Here is a 15,477-nt window from a genome sequence, read left to right as displayed (position 1 = left end):
ATGATATTTAATAAGAAAACACTTGGTATTAATAAGCGGACCAAAGTGTCCTCCTGGGGAAACATCAGAGTAGCATTATTCCACAAGCGGAAGAGAACCTTGAAATTTGGCTAGTCCAACGCCATCATTTCTCTGATGAGGAGACTTGCTCTTGGAAAGCTTGAAGGAGTTAGGGCTTATTCAGTTTTCCCAGCATGTCACAGATAGATCCAAAATGGATTCCTTTTTTGGCTTCTCCTCCGTGTTTTTCCCTTTCCCCCTATGTTTTGAAATAGGTGATAACTGAATAATAATAATTATCATTTATACAGGTTGTCCTCCAAATCTTGGTATAGTTGTCCCCCAGTTTCAAAGTATAAAAGCACTGTATGAGACTTTAAAATTTGCATCTTCACAACAGCCCTATGAGATAGGCGTGGTTATACCCATTGCACAGATTGGGAAATTGGAGCTGAGAGAAGTTAAAGGCTGACCCACGGCCACATAACTAGTAACTGAGTTCAAATTCGAACTACCAGACTGCACCTCTCTTCACTCTGCCACTGAGGCAGAGGAATTTCAGGAAACAAATACACAGCATAATCCCTTCTTTTAACTTTTGGGCTCTCTTTTGGCGGAGGGATATTTTTTGAGAGTTTCGTAAACCAAAAAAAAAAAAAAAAAAGGCAAAAGTAACCGCTCCATCTGCCTTTTCTCTAAGGATGGGGTTGGATGCTGTGGAACCACAAGGAGCATCTCCGCCCGGATGCAGCCAATGGGAGAGTGCAGAGGGAGCATGCGTCTTGGCCTTGAAGCCTCGCCCTCTGAAGCCCCTTGCATCTCTCTGAACTGTAGGGTGTAGTTGATGTGGCTCGTTAGGTCTGTGGGACTCTGGTTAGTGATGTGGTATACATGCTTTTCCTCCTCTTCCCCGCCTCCTTTGAAAAAAGATCTCAACTTTCCTCTCCCTGTTCTTTTATATTTTCAGTGAGACTTAGTTATTATTATTATTTTCTGCCTCCTGAGTTTTTCTTCGAGTCTGGGGAAAGGGAGGGGTTGGGGAGGAAGGGGGAAGGGTAGGAACCAATATGGAGGCTGTGGCTCCTGGGCGGGGAAGAAGGCACTGGACTCCCGCAATCCTGAAGGGGGCAAAAGAGAGGGCCCCCTGGTCTCTTGGAGGAGTGAATTCCCCCTGCCTGGGAAAAGAGCTGGGGTTGAGATGTGAAGCCAAGGAAGCATTTTATCCATTGTTTATGAACAGTTTGAAAGGGGAAGGCCTTGGTAAAGAACATAATATATAGTGGGCATCAGGAGTCCAAAGCCCTGTAACCTAGTCATCACACTTGTGCACAGAGTGACTGAGATTTGGTAAAAAGTTCCCCAGACATCTCAAGTGTATTTCCCCAATCGGGGCAGCGATTATATATGATGTAGTAAGAAGCATTAAGGTGCTTGCCATGAACCTTAGTATGTGGTGGCTAATTCAAGCAAAAAGTATGACGCCTCCCATTGAGGAGTATATAATTGAGTATGACTGGGGCTGATGATATATTTATACATGTAAATATACATATAAATAATGATAAAAAAAGACATAATTACCAAAGATAAATTGAATGTAAGCTCCTTGAGGCCAGTGCCTATTTACCAGGATCTAACAGACTGCTTTGCATGTAATAGAATTTTAAATGTTTGTTAACATCAGAGTTTTTCATTCTAATTTTAATATGCGATGTTATGAATTAACTAACTTTTTTAGTTCAGTTTTCTTAGGACTAATTTTTTGGTTAGTGTATTTTCTAAAGAATTTGATTTTGTCTGATCCTGCTTGAATTTTTTGGGGAAAAATGACTAAAAGATACTTTTTTGGTAGATTACGATTGCCCGTGGAAACATTTGGAAGACTCTTTGGAGGTACATTAATCATTTTAGCTGGCAAAATGGGGCAAATTTTGTTTATGCAAATGTTTGTTACTAGGTCTTGTGGGAGAGGTGGTTGAACTAACCTACTTTACTGTGATTTTGAAAACTTGATTCATAGCAAAAAATAAGACAAAATAAAAATTTAAATATGCTTTTTCTTTCCTCTTGTAAACCATTATTATACTAGTATTAAATTGTAGGAGCACCTTTGGGAACTTACAGTTTTTCCCTGGAGAAATTGTGGCTTCCTGGCAAAACAAAGGAAACAAGAGAATACAATCTCTCTTTCTCTTTCCATAGTACATATTGCAGCCTTTTTCTCTTCTACATACAGATTATTTTGAATCAGACTTAAAGGTATGTATATAATTCTGTACTACTATAGTCTCTTAAGAGCAGAAAGCAGGAAGTTTAAAAAAAGATAGAAGCTAATATTATGGCTCGTGCTATTTTTGATTTTCCATTTTTCTTTACTATTGACTCATTTTAATCTTTACTCCTAAAATTATAGTGTTGGGATAATAATAAATCACAGAATGTTGATTTTTTAAAAAAATAGATAAAGATTGTAACTGCAAGTATGAGAAAATTAGGGTCTCTGTAAGAGTCTTCAGGATAAATATAGAGTAAAAGAAAATAAGCATGAAAGAACTCTCTACTATCGCTGCAGCAACTTAGGAAAATTTTTTTTCATTATTTATGTATTTGAGGTAAATTGACTTCCCAAGCCTTATTAGTAGAGCAATTAATAAGAGTGATATGATTTACTTTTGGTTCTAGATAAGCATCTAATAGAACTGTCTTTTCTCCCTATCTTGTGGCTTCCTGTCACAGAGAACTATTTGGTAACTGAAGATTATTATTATTGTTTTTAACCTTAAACACTTCGAGGAGATATTTTTGTGAGCACTTAAACTTGGGTAGAGAGATCCATGTACAGGATTTAACTAAAGTTATTGATTATCAGCATTGGATTGAATTGATTAGAGTTACTGATTAGATGATCTTTTTGTGCTGTGTAAATAATTTACTGGAATGTTTTATTCCAGTTAAAATTGCTTATATAGGAAGAGATAAGCATTTTCATAATGTCAACAGATATATGTTGGGGGGGGTTGGTTTAGCAATTTTGTGGGTGGATACACCTGTTAATTTGGTCTCTGAGGGAACCATCTGCTAGAGTTTTGACTTAAATGATGTAGTGATTGTTTGTATATAGATGACCTATGTCCCCTTTACAAAATTACATTGATGGGATTTGACAGTTTTCAAAAATGGCATCTACTTTTCAGTTAGCAAGTGTGAGAATTAATGATTATTAGAGGATGAGAGGCAGATGAATATTACAAACTTTTTCTGTTTTAGATAAAACATTTTGACCATCTTAAGGACCATTATTTACAAATTCTAGCTTTAAAATTTAACTTTCAAAGCATTTCTTTGGAGTTACTATGCAAATATAATTGATGCAATCTAGTTGATTCAAGCAATGTAATTCATTCAATACTAGATATTAATATAAAAACTAACTATCATAGTAACTTTTCTTTTTTGGTTGGATTGTTAGTATATATGTGTTCAAAGATATCTTCTTTCCCTACAGTTCTTTGGTATTAACAATTAAATAGTGCAAATTGTTGAGAAATGTAACCAGAATTCTGAGGAATATTCTCTTTTTTCCATCATACTGTAGGTTTTGTATGACTTTGTCACTATATGAATTATTAAACTTAGGGATGGCATTTGTAGTCTTGTTAGTCTCTTTACAATGCTCCAGGTCAGTTAAGTTGCATTAAGAAGAGAGAAGACGGGTATTTGAAAAGATAGCTTTAAGAAAGGAACTGTTTGAAGTGTCAGTTCATTCAGAAGTTTTGATCCAAGGTAATTGGGAAGAAGATGGTAGTATTGACAAAAAAAGTCTGGAGGCAAAATTGTTTTGGGAGGAAAGATGATAACTTTATGTTAAACATGTTAAATTTGAATTGATAGCTAAATGCAGAAATGGAAATTTCTGGTAGGAAATGAGAGGTTTTAACTGGAGCTCAGGCTAGAAATCACAATTTAAAGTCACTCCCTTAAAGTTAAAGCCATGAGACTGAGTTCAAGGGCAAATGTAAGAGCATATTTAGCAGATGAGATGAAGTAGAATAAGTAAAGGAGACTGAAGACACTTCTGTTTCTGGTAGTCACAAGAAATATTTTAGAAAGGAGGGTCAGAGTGGTATGGGTGGAAGCCAGATTGTAGAAGCTTAAGGTATGAGTACCACCTACCCTTTTTCAAACTTTTAGTAATTAAAAAAGAAAAATGAACTATATTAATTTCATAGTGTTATAATGTCACATTTGTGAATTTTTTTAGTGATTAGAAATGAGTGAACCATCTGAACTTGATAAAGAAAAAAACAGTTCCACTCAAGAACATGCAGACTCAAGTTTTCCTGAGAGAGAATGTCAAATTGGACAGAAGCAACTGGTATGAAATAAGAATTTCCTTTCATGTATTTCATGTAACCCTAAATAGAGATTTCTCTTGATTTTTAATATATTATTAAGATTTTAAACATCTACTATGTGCCAGGCATTGTGCTAATGAAATGGCAATCCGACATTGTTCTGGCAGCTGTAGGATGCTAGAGATTGCCTTCTTTGCATCTTTCCCTGTCCACATGACTGCAGCAGATCCTACTACTACTTCTAATCTAAGTTTTTTTCTTCTCTACCCCTAGGAGTCCCTGCCTCAGATTACAGAAGTACTCCAGTATCTTGGAGCTTGGCAGATCTCTATTCTCACTTCCCAGGAGGTAGTGGTAGCTTTACCATAGCTGCCTTGTGGGAAGAGAGAGGTTCTTGATGTCCCAGACGAAATTCTGAGTGTATTTTCTCAAAGAAACATTGTTATGTATTACAAAGCATTATGTGTGGGGTTTCAAAGTTAGGTACAATATGGGTTTCATGAGCTTTTTGTGACTTGATTTGAGAATCTAACCCTACCTTGTGACATTATTTCTATGGGAAAATGGGGTTTCAGTTCTAAAAAGTTGACTTGAAAACAATCTTTTGGAATGTTATTTTTTTTTTTTAGCAAATTAGGACTTTCTTGAATAGTGACCCTAAATGGTACATAATCTAGAAATGTTGTTCACTGATTCAACCTTACTTTGGATTAGAGAAAAACTAGATATTCTAGTCCAGATCTGACTCAGGACTGACTCAGGATATTTTTCCTTAAGGAAAATTTTAAGGAGGAAAAAAGTGGACTACCTGCATCTCTTTTCATTGCAATCCCAAACTCCTTAAAATTTTCCTTAACACAAAGGAAGTTTACTTAGCAGGAGCATGGATAGGATGTTCATTAAGGATGCAACATTGATTCAGTTAGGCACAGTTTCCTTGCCTTGTTATTTGCTATGATGGTGTGATCAGAAGCCTTAGAAAGGATGCACTAACTTGTGTAATGGCTTTTGTATTCACAAAATCAGGAAACTGAATTGCATCAGTCCTCTATACTAATTAAGTCTCTATGATAGTTTCAATTCCTTTTAAGGAGGAATGTTATATTTAAGAATACTGAGGCATAGAAACAAAACACTTTAAATAATATCTTTTAATAGAGATGGACTAGATAAATTCTAAGATTGCTTTCAGTTATAATTCTTTTGATTGGAACTGAAAAAAAGTCTTTTAATTTCTAGTCCAGTGTAATAAAATCATACTTTCTAAAATATTGGTATATTCATGTTTTTTAACTTAATAAACTCATATGTTTTTACTGATATAATTATAAAAATAATGTTTATGACTTTAGTGGCCATATCTCCAAGTAGACCAGATTTAGACTTTACAAATAGAGATAATTTTTTTCAAAGCCAGAGAAAAATAATCCTAATTAGTTTTAGTCTGATTTATGATCATAACAATTAGAGCATGTTTTGATGGCTTGTCTGATTTTATTCCTATTTTATTATATCTAATGAATATACCTGATAGTTTCCCTTCTGTTGCAGAAAGATCAAACTAAATTTTATGTTACTTTGATAGTCTTTCTTGATATTTCTCAAAATAGCATTGTTTCCATATTCAAAATGACCATACAAACACTTGAATTTTTTCTTGTTAATATGTGATTTAAAAGCTAAAAAATCCAATAATCTTACCTGGTCAAATGACCAAATCTTTGAATCTTGTGTAGAGTAAATCCTTTTATTTTTTAACTCTGTCCTTTAGTTCAGTTGTATTCTATGGATCCACATTGTTCAAATCAATACCCTCAGAATCTTCTTTTTTTTTTTTTTTTTTTTTTTTAATAAGGATGGTGTTAGTTGGAAATAGCTAGAACAATTTTAAGATTGATATTGGGGTAATAGATTTTGGATTCTCTACTGTAAAATCTGCCCAATATACAAACTTACAATTTATATAATGTTTAATAAGTGCTTAGACACTTGCTAATTATTCAACTGTGTATTTGAACTGTTTTTACCAGGAGGCTAGTGAGAATTTTAAAACCTGGCTATGAATTCTGGGAGTTGTCACAGAGAAACTTCTCTTTCTACCTTGTGAGAAAATGATGCTATTGTAGATTGGCTAGGGTGTACTTTTTGCCATACATGGAGTTTTTCCTGCAGTAAGGAGAGTAAATAATTTAAGTGGGAAAGTCTGCCCTTGGTTCCAACTCATGATGATCTGACCCCTCTCTCCCATGTCTATCACTGCAATTCCAAGAATTCAGTTACATTTTGAACCTTTTCCCTGTCCCACAGGGACATCAGTACAAACACCTGGTTTATATTTGGAAACCTATACTGCTCTACTACCAGTTAAAGATATCTGATATTGACATTGAAGTTGAGCCCTGGATTCATATTTCATTCTTTCAACAAACATGAAGTGTCTGCTATGGACCAGGCCCTATTTTAGATTCTGGGGACATAGAGACAAAACAAACTAGTCCTTGTCCTCCAGGAGCTTACAGTGAGGGGGAAACAACATGAACATAGAAAATTAAATACAAACCATATGCAAAATTATTTGTGGGGAGCCACTAGCCAATGAGAGGATCAAGAAAAATGTCTGTATTAAGTGTACTTGAGGTAAGCTCTGAAGGAAGCCAGGGTATTGATTCTAAGAGGCAAAAGTGAGGAGGCTCAAGGAACAGACAGCTTATGCAAAAACAAAACAAAACAAAAAAAGAAACATGAAGATAGAAGATGAAAGACCAGGTACAGGCAGCACGGTGTACTGAACTTCTTGTCAGGAAGACCTGGTTTCAAATCTTCAAGAACTTACTTAGTGCTGGTCACTTCACCTCTCTGTGCCTCAGTTCCTCATCTGTAATATGAGGGTGTTGGGCATTAGCTTTAAATCTAATATCCTATGATAAAGTAGGATAAGTTTGGCTAGAAGTAGAATGAATGAATGATGAAAAAGAATGTATAAATAAATGTATAAAATAAAATAATGTAATGTGATTGTGAAGAGCTTTAAATGTGGAAACATTTGTATTGATTTTGGAGGCAGTAGGAACTTTTGAAGTTTTTTCAGGGAGGTGACATGGTCACACCTGTGCTTTAGGAATGTTAATTTGCTATTTGTGTGGAAAATGGATTGGAGAAGGGCAGAGACTGGATGCAGGAAGACCAATTACCAGTCTATTATAATAACGCAGGTGAGAGTGGTGAGGCCTTGAACTAGGGGTAAAGGAGATACATGGAAATAGTACCGTGGAGGTCAGCAGTCTTTATCTACATTCGACTTGTATTTAAGGATGTTTTTCTTCTGTCTTGGGAGTAAATTTAGCTACATTAAGATCTTTTAAAAATTCAAAAAAATGTATATATACAATTCAGAAGCCTTAGAATTTATGTATTTTAAAAAAAATGACAATTCACTTCTTGAGAAATTCAAACTCTCTTAGAATTTGGAATGTAAAACATCTATATAATTCATGCCATTATGGTAAGAAATATGAATAATCAGTTTGAGCAAAAATGAAACAATATGAAACTATACAGTTGTAGATACTAACAAGTCTTATTTGTTTTATAGCAACAAATAGAGAGACAATTAAAATCCTTAGCATTTCAAAACCCAGGACCTCAGGTTGCAGACTTCAATCCTGAAACCAGAGAGCAGAAAAAGAAGGCCCACATGTCAAAGATGAATGAGTATTTTTCTGTGAACAAGTAAGATAATACTTTACCACATAAGACTGTGAGATTGTGGAATGAGTTTCCTTTACATAAGACTTGTATCGTGTGTTCTTTTATTTGGATTTTTTTTTTTTTTTTTTTTTTGGTTTGTGATTTATAAAAAAAGCTTTTTAAAATTACAGTAGTACCCCATTTATCCGGAGGTCAGGCTTACGGAATCCTCAACCATCTGGAATACAGCCAAGAAGCAGGAAGTAAGTAAAAAAAAATGGTTTTTGAGCCTTTGTAATACAGTAATACCTCTATTAAAGGATCTGTGTTACAATTACATACTCTTTTATTAGAAACTTCATTAGCAGAGATGACATAGAAAAGATCTAGCATCTAGAGGAAAAATAGCTTCCTGGTGTATGTTCTGTAAGACAAGAAAGGCTTTAGAGTGTGGAAGAAGCTGATGGTGAAGAGAGAAAAGCATTTCTGCCTCTAACTACTCTCAGGAATAGCCTTCCTCCGAAGCAATTTAGAATTGCTTCTTGTCTTTTTGGCTTAGATCAAGTAGAAGAGTGCATTTGGAGTTATATTCATATATGTTTAAATCTTCTGGCTTTGCTATTTACTGCCTGTTTGACATTGGCCATATTATTTAATTTCTCTGATCATAGTATTCTCATCTAGAAAATGAAAGGACACCTTTAAGATCTCTTCTATCTCCTAAAAAAAAGTCTACAGGAAGTGGAGTTTTGAGTTCTGAGATTTCTTTTCTACCTCCCTTCCCTCCAATTAAATAGTAAGATTTTGCGTATCTCCTTTCTTGCACATTTCTTATACATTTGCATAAAATAGCCTCATATACTTACTGAAACCATGGACAGAATATTGTTTCACAATTAAAGAAATGTACTGGTTAAGTTGATAATGGTTAGTATTGACAAATGTATTCATAATAAAATTAAGTCAGTAAGATAAATAATGCTGTCAGATCTTTCTCTTTTAAGGGGAAAGAGATGAAGAAAGCATTAGGCTTTTGTAAATTGACGGAGGGTAGAGGCCTTGCTACTTGCAGGAGAGGATTTAAAGCAAAGGAAGAACTAGACAGTTTTGCTAATGTCCATTTCTATTTTTGACCAACATAGAATGAGCAAATACAAATTTTACAGAGGCACTTTTGTTATGCTAACATAAGGCACATCATCTTTACAATATTAATGAAGTTTTTTCAAATAAGGGATTACTTTTATGAAGCTTTCTCTGCTAATAGAAACTTCATTAATTATTACAAATCCAATGCACTAAAACTCTCATACTCTGTACTCTGTACGAAAATGCAATGCTCATATACAATTCTGACGCATTGGCTTTCTGATTTCTCAGACCACAACATATTAAAAGAAATTTTAAAAGATGAGGGCTGCAGGTCAGATGATCTTGACATCAGAAACCCAACAGCCAAAGAAATCATAGGGAAAAAAAAAACTGATATTATATCTTTTTATGATAATTTTATATTCTTGAACTATCAAGAAAGGGCTTAATCAAATTTAATATTTATGATTTTAGAAAATAGGTAAGTATATGATGGATTTTAGAAAGATTTCCATCCAAAGTTTTTAAAAATTCAAATTTGAAGGTAAAAATTTAAGCTTTTTTGAATAATTCCCTTAAATGGAACACTTAATTTGTCAATAATGCCGGATAAATGAGGTATTACTGTATGTGACTATTTGAGTACTTAGTTCTCTTTCCCATTGATAGTTCAAGTTGATTTGAATTTTCTTTGTTATCACTGTTGTATCCAGAAATATTTTAATGCTTGACTACAAGGCTGCTACCCGAGTGTGAAGGGAAGTTTGAAAATGAAGCTTACCTAAAGATAACTCACTTTAAATATTGTAAATAAAGTGAACTATAGTCATGATTTTTTTTTTTTTAATTACAGAGTGATGAAGAAATATGATAGGAATGGCCGGCTGATTTGTAACGATGTAGACTTATGTGACTGCTTGGAGAAGAACTGTCTAGGTTGCTTCTATCCATGTCCCAAGTGTAACTCAAACAAATGTGGACCAGAGTGCCGCTGTAATAGAAAATGGGTTTATGATGACATTGTAACTGAATCTGGTGATATTATTAGCACATTGCCATTTTTTGTTCCTGACTAAGGACTTTATAAGAAGATTTGTGCTCTTTTATACAGTAACTAAGCACACAATGGGTAGTTATTGTCAACACTTTTTTCATCTTGTCTTTTCAAAATGTTTGATATGAAAAAAATTAATTTCATTGTGATGAAGAACCAAAGAAGTACCTCTCCTTAGATGTGCTAATTCAGATTTCTTTTAGTTACAATTTTCTAAATTTTAGGATGTTTCAAATGCCAGCAAGGTAATATTTTCTTAAGCATAATGGAATGGAATAATTTAGTTTCTTTCTCATTTTTTAATAGTTTAATTTGATCCAATTCTGGATTGTCTTAAGAGGTTAAAATTTGCATATTATTGGACTATTTTTCCATAAACAGAATTTTTTCTTTTATTCATATAGACTAAGAAGTAGTTTAATTTCTAATGCTAAGAGTGCAGATGTTTTTACTTGGCAACTGCTCATTGAAAGTGAAAACAAGAAAGAAAAACAAGAAAACTTGAGTTACTTTTAAAAGCATGTTGTTTTATGTGTTTTAAGCTATATAGTAGGTTAATAAGTACTTTCTTATAAGACATCATATATAAGTACTTGACTAAAAAAAGTAAGACTTTTTTTCTCCCATGTTGCAGGTATTGTGGGAATAATTTAGAGTTTCTTTTGTATTTTAGATAGTACTATTTAATGTAAGTTCTGAATTATAGTAAAGTTAAGGTTATGAAAAATACTAGTGTGATTGGATAGAAATTATTAAAATTGTAGTACTTAAACTAAATAAATTATACTTACATTGTATGTGTGTTGTTTACAGTTTTTTTTTCCCTTTCACTAAGAGATTCTGGAACTACTTTCTATCTAACCAGTGTGAACTAGGGCAATTTCCAGATGTTTTAAAACTTTTAACAGTATTACTCAGTAAAATAACACTCCAGCCCTTCCAAGTTGATTCAGGGTGAGCAGTTAATACAGTTGTTTGTATTGCTTTTCCTTTTTTTTTTTCAGAATTCAGTGTGATTTGTTGTAGATTGCTGTATTAAAAGCAGAACAAAAAAAGCAAAGGTGTCAAAACTAGACCTATTATATGTTTTTAGTAATGTACAGCTTTGTAACAGATGAAAAAAGTTATTAAGAGTAATGTCAGAGTATATAATTTAGAATTATAGAGTTTTAGAACTAAGAAGTATTTTTTGAAATGATTTACTTTTAACTGATTCACTTTGCAGATAAACTAAGGTATAGAAAGATGAATAACTTTTTTTTTTTTTTTTTTTTAATGCAGTAGTGAATTGCCCAGGGTCACACAGTTAGTGAGTGTTAAGGTCTTCCTGACTTCAAGGATGGTACTCTTTCCATTGTATCATTTAGCTGCCCTAGCAACTTTCTTAAGATTGTAAACTTAATTAATGGTATAATGCAGAATACTGGATCTTCGCTTCTAGTCAAATGCTTTTCTATTATACCATTAATTGTACATTTTTCAAATAAGTAAAAATTTTAAAAACCTTATTTCTTCCTATCTTCTGTCAGTGAAAATGATCTTAGTACTTTAGGTGAAGAATATAGTACTTTTTAATTTTACTTTCTAGAGCAAAATTTAAGCAAATAGAATATACACAACTGCTACATGTACATATTTTTTACCTTTTTAAAAAAGCAAATGCAGGTAAAGTATAGAAAAAGTATTCAGGGGGAAAAAGATGAAATTCGTTTTATTGCAGATTTTTTCTTCTTGAACCAAATTTGTTGCAATGCATTAAAGTTTCAGGTATAAAATAAATATTAAGAAAAAGATATATATGAATTGAGAGACTTCTTTTGCAAGTCTGATTATTATTAGATAAAGTAGAAAAAATATGATTGTGAATAAAAACACAGGTTATTTGCACTACATTCAGATGAACAAGAACTCATTGGTATTATCTGATTACATTAACTGAGGAAATTAGGCTGTCAGTATAATCTCTGTTTAATCGATTCCCCCCCCCCCTTCCCCTGACCAAGCATAATCCAGGAAAACTTTGTCATTTCCTCCTTCCCCAGTCACCAAAACTACTTGTTATATATAATTCTGGTCTATGTGTGTTCATGCTGACTTCCTAGGAACCTCATATCACAAGCCACATTAACTTTAGTGATAAGCTTTTCTAAGTTTAACTTTGAAGAATTGAATTTCCTTATCTGTTAAATGAAGGGGTGGGGGTTCCTCAAATTCTCTTCTTTTTTTCCCCCCGAGGCAACTGGGGTAAATGACTTGCCCAGGGTCACACAGTTAGGAAGTGTTAAGTGTCTGAAGTCAAATTTGAACTCAAGGTCCTCCTGACTTCAGGGATGGTGCTCTATCTACTTCACCACCAAGCAGCCCCTCCTCAAATTCTCTTTATTAGAAAAATAAAATGTTTGACATGAGGACATGTGGACAAGAGATGGATTAGTGTCATAGGAACTGGTTTAAATCTTTGTTTGATATTTATGACCTGTATGAAGTTAATTACTTCCTCAATTTTACTCCTCATTTGTAAAACTTAGGAATTGAACTAGATGACTTATGATGTTTTGATCCTGTGATCATATATTGATCTAGATGAACTCTAGATCATACATCACAGATCCTTTGAGCTAATATACTTTATTTTTTTTACTATTTTTCTATTATTACCTATAATAAATTATTTTAATGCATTAAAAACCCAAAACCTTAAGCTTAATAAAGGGTTCTGTTGTATTGTGAAAGAACATTCGATTGGGAGTCATAAATTCTTAGTTCCAAATCCCAGTTGTGTCACTAATTTGTATGACTGGATAATTCACTACACAGCTAAAAAAGCTAATTAGACAGCATTGAGAGACATAGCTTCCAACTTTGCTACTCTGCCCTAATAAGATCACTACTGGCATATTGTGTTTAGGGTTGGCTACTAACAGTTTTAAGAAAGACACTATTAAGTTAGAAGGTAACCAGGATGGTGAAGGGCTTTGAGTTCATCTCAAATCAAGATTGGGCAAAGAAACAGCAGATACTTAGTCTGGAGAAAAAAAGACTTAAGGGAGATGACCATTTTTGGGACATGTATTTGACTAGATTGGCCACTAAAGTCTCTTCCAAATTTAAAATTGTGTGGCTTTGTCATGTTTAAAATTATTTTCCTTTTTAATTGAACTTGCATTTTTACTATCAACTAAAACATGGATATTTCAGTAGATAAATCAATATTTGCTAATTAGCTACTATGTGCCTACTACAGTGTTGAGGATACAAAAAGAGGCAAAATCTAGTCCCCAAGTTTACAATGTAATGAAGACAACATACAAGCAATATATATACAAAGTAAGCTATATCCAAGATGAAATAATTAACAGAAGGAAGGCACTAGAATTGAAATGGGCTGGGGAAAACTACCTGTAGAAGATGCGATTTTAGTTGGGATTAAAGGAAGCCTGGGAAGTCAGTAGTCAAAACAAAGGAAGGGAAAGTGTTCCTGGCATGGGGACGAGGCCAGAGAAAATGCCCTGAGCTGAGAGGATCTTGTTTATGGAACATCAGGAGGCCTATTTTAGTAGATCAAAGCATATGCATTATTAAGGAGTAAAGTATAGTAAGACTATATATGAGACTTAAACTTCTGTTAGAAATTTTAATATGTATATTAAATTTATCAAAGACCCTATGGTCTTTTATAACAAAGATCAACAAAGTTGATCTCAGAGCTAGGGAACCTGGTTAAAATCTTACTTCTGACACATAATATCTAACATCTCAATGTCTTAGCACCTCTGTAAGCTTACTAATAGAGGGGATTTCCTTAATTTTCCCTATAACAATGAAATCACAGATCCAGTCCTTACTCCTACTTTAATTTAGTGGTAACAAAACTACCCTGCTTGTCTGGATCCCCTTCTGAACTTTCTTCTGCTTGCTTTTTGTGTATTTTAAAAAATCTCACCAAACCTTTTCCCCTTTTTTATATCTTTTATTATTTACCAGTTCTTCCTTCTCTCCAAGTAGAAGCTCTCCCTTGTAACAAATATAGTCAAATAAAACATGAAATAAAATAAAAACAAAATACATTGGAGCTAATAGAAAATAGTTCTCATTTTGTACTTTGGGCCATCATACTGCTGCCAAAAAATGAGAAGTATTCATGTTTTCTATAGTCATTATTGGTCACTGAATGGATTACTATTCTGAAGTCTTTCAAAGCCATATTCTATTACAATGCTGTGACAACTGTAAAAGTTGTTCTAGTTCTTATCACTTCATTCTGCATCAGCTTATAGAAGGCTCTTTTTCTAAATGTGTTATGTTCATAATTTTATGACAATAATATTCAATTACATTAATCTATTAAAATCTGCTCAGCTATTCATCAACTAATGACTATTTGCTTCTAGTTCATTGTTAAAACAAAAAAATCTCTTATAAATATTTTTGTTTGAGTCTAATTAAAAAAAAACTTATACCTAATAACAATGCTGGGTCTTTGACTATATTTGGTTAATGACAGAATTTCGTGGCAGAATAGGACCATTTCTCAAGATTTCTCCATCAATCTTCCAGTCTATGGGTATGAGATGGGACTTGAAGCTATTTTAATTTTTAGCATGGTTTTCAATGCAGCAGCTTTAAACAATATCTCTTTTACTTCATATTTAAGTACACATTCCAGTTGGAGAAAATGTTCAAATTTAAAGCTTTGAAACACAAAAATCTGGTATTTTCTCTTACTCTTATTTATGACATCCCTTTACTACTATATATATATATATATATATATATATATATATATATATATATATATATACATATACACATAGTAGTAAAGGGATATCATATATAGTGTGTGTATGTATGTGAATTTCTGTCTCTGTCTCTTTCTATATATAAATAAACCCAAGCAGAATTCAGCTAATTCATGCATTGTTATTTCTCCTGAAATTTGTTTGCCAAGACTGGTCTTATTTAGTTTATCCAGAGAATAATTAAAATCCAGAATCCTCTCAGGTAGGATGGGAAGTTGGGAAGGGGAGAGAGAAAGATAGACAGCAGAGATAAAGGGGAAAGAGAGAGATGAAAAGAGAGACTGAAAGAGGAAAACTGAGAAACAGAGAGGAAGAGGAAGAACAAGGGAGTAGGGAGAAAGAGACAGAGATGGATTTGCTATTAGAAGTCAGATTCTTGAGAGCAAGGGTTTTAATTTTTTCTTTATAAGTCAAATAACTTGCTCAGTCACATATCAGTATTTCTAGGTTTCCCCTCCCCCCTCCAGTGCTTGGTATATGGTAAATAATA

At 33.4% G+C, this 15,477-nt stretch overlaps 1 protein-coding gene across 5 annotated transcripts; it reads left to right on the top strand.

Moving 5' to 3' along the window:
- The first annotated feature begins 689 nt into the window (after positions 1-689).
- ARL14EPL (ARF like GTPase 14 effector protein like) lies at positions 690-10,985 on the top strand. 5 transcript variants are annotated; one of them, XM_074281550.1, is made up of 7 exons: positions 821-873; positions 1,853-1,893; positions 2,203-2,259; positions 4,262-4,375; positions 7,948-8,084; positions 8,234-8,305; positions 9,988-10,985. In XM_074281550.1, the coding sequence occupies exons 4-7, from the start codon at positions 4,271-4,273 to the stop codon at positions 10,208-10,210; spliced, it is 537 nt and encodes a 178-aa protein (XP_074137651.1). In that variant the 5' UTR covers positions 821-873; positions 1,853-1,893; positions 2,203-2,259; positions 4,262-4,270; the 3' UTR covers positions 10,211-10,985. The 5 variants fall into 5 exon arrangements, with proteins under 5 accessions (XP_074137649.1, XP_074137650.1, XP_074137652.1 ...); XM_074281548.1 differs by lacking the exon at positions 1,853-1,893 and having other exon boundaries at positions 690-873; XM_074281549.1 differs by lacking the exon at positions 1,853-1,893 and having other exon boundaries at positions 754-873; positions 2,090-2,259.
- Positions 10,986-15,477: the final 4,492 nt, after the last annotated feature.

Source organism: Sminthopsis crassicaudata, chromosome 1 (assembly GCF_048593235.1).
Source record: "Sminthopsis crassicaudata isolate SCR6 chromosome 1, ASM4859323v1, whole genome shotgun sequence".
Taxonomy (NCBI): Eukaryota; Metazoa; Chordata; class Mammalia; order Dasyuromorphia; family Dasyuridae; genus Sminthopsis; species Sminthopsis crassicaudata.
This window is presented reverse-complemented; position numbering and strand designations above follow the sequence as displayed.

What these genes read in the sequence shown, in the direction of transcription:
- ARL14EPL (XM_074281548.1), top strand. Translation starts at nt 4,271, where the DNA reads ATGAGTGAACCATCTGAACTTGATAAAGAAAAAAACAGTTCCACTCAA. An exon ending in AAATTGGACAGAAGCAACTG is followed by an intron (nt 4,376 to 7,947) that starts GTATGAAATAAG and finishes TTTGTTTTATAG; the next exon opens with CAACAAATAGAGAGACAATT. An exon ending in GAGTATTTTTCTGTGAACAA is followed by an intron (nt 8,085 to 8,233) that starts GTAAGATAATAC and finishes TTAAAATTACAG; the next exon opens with TAGTACCCCATTTATCCGGA.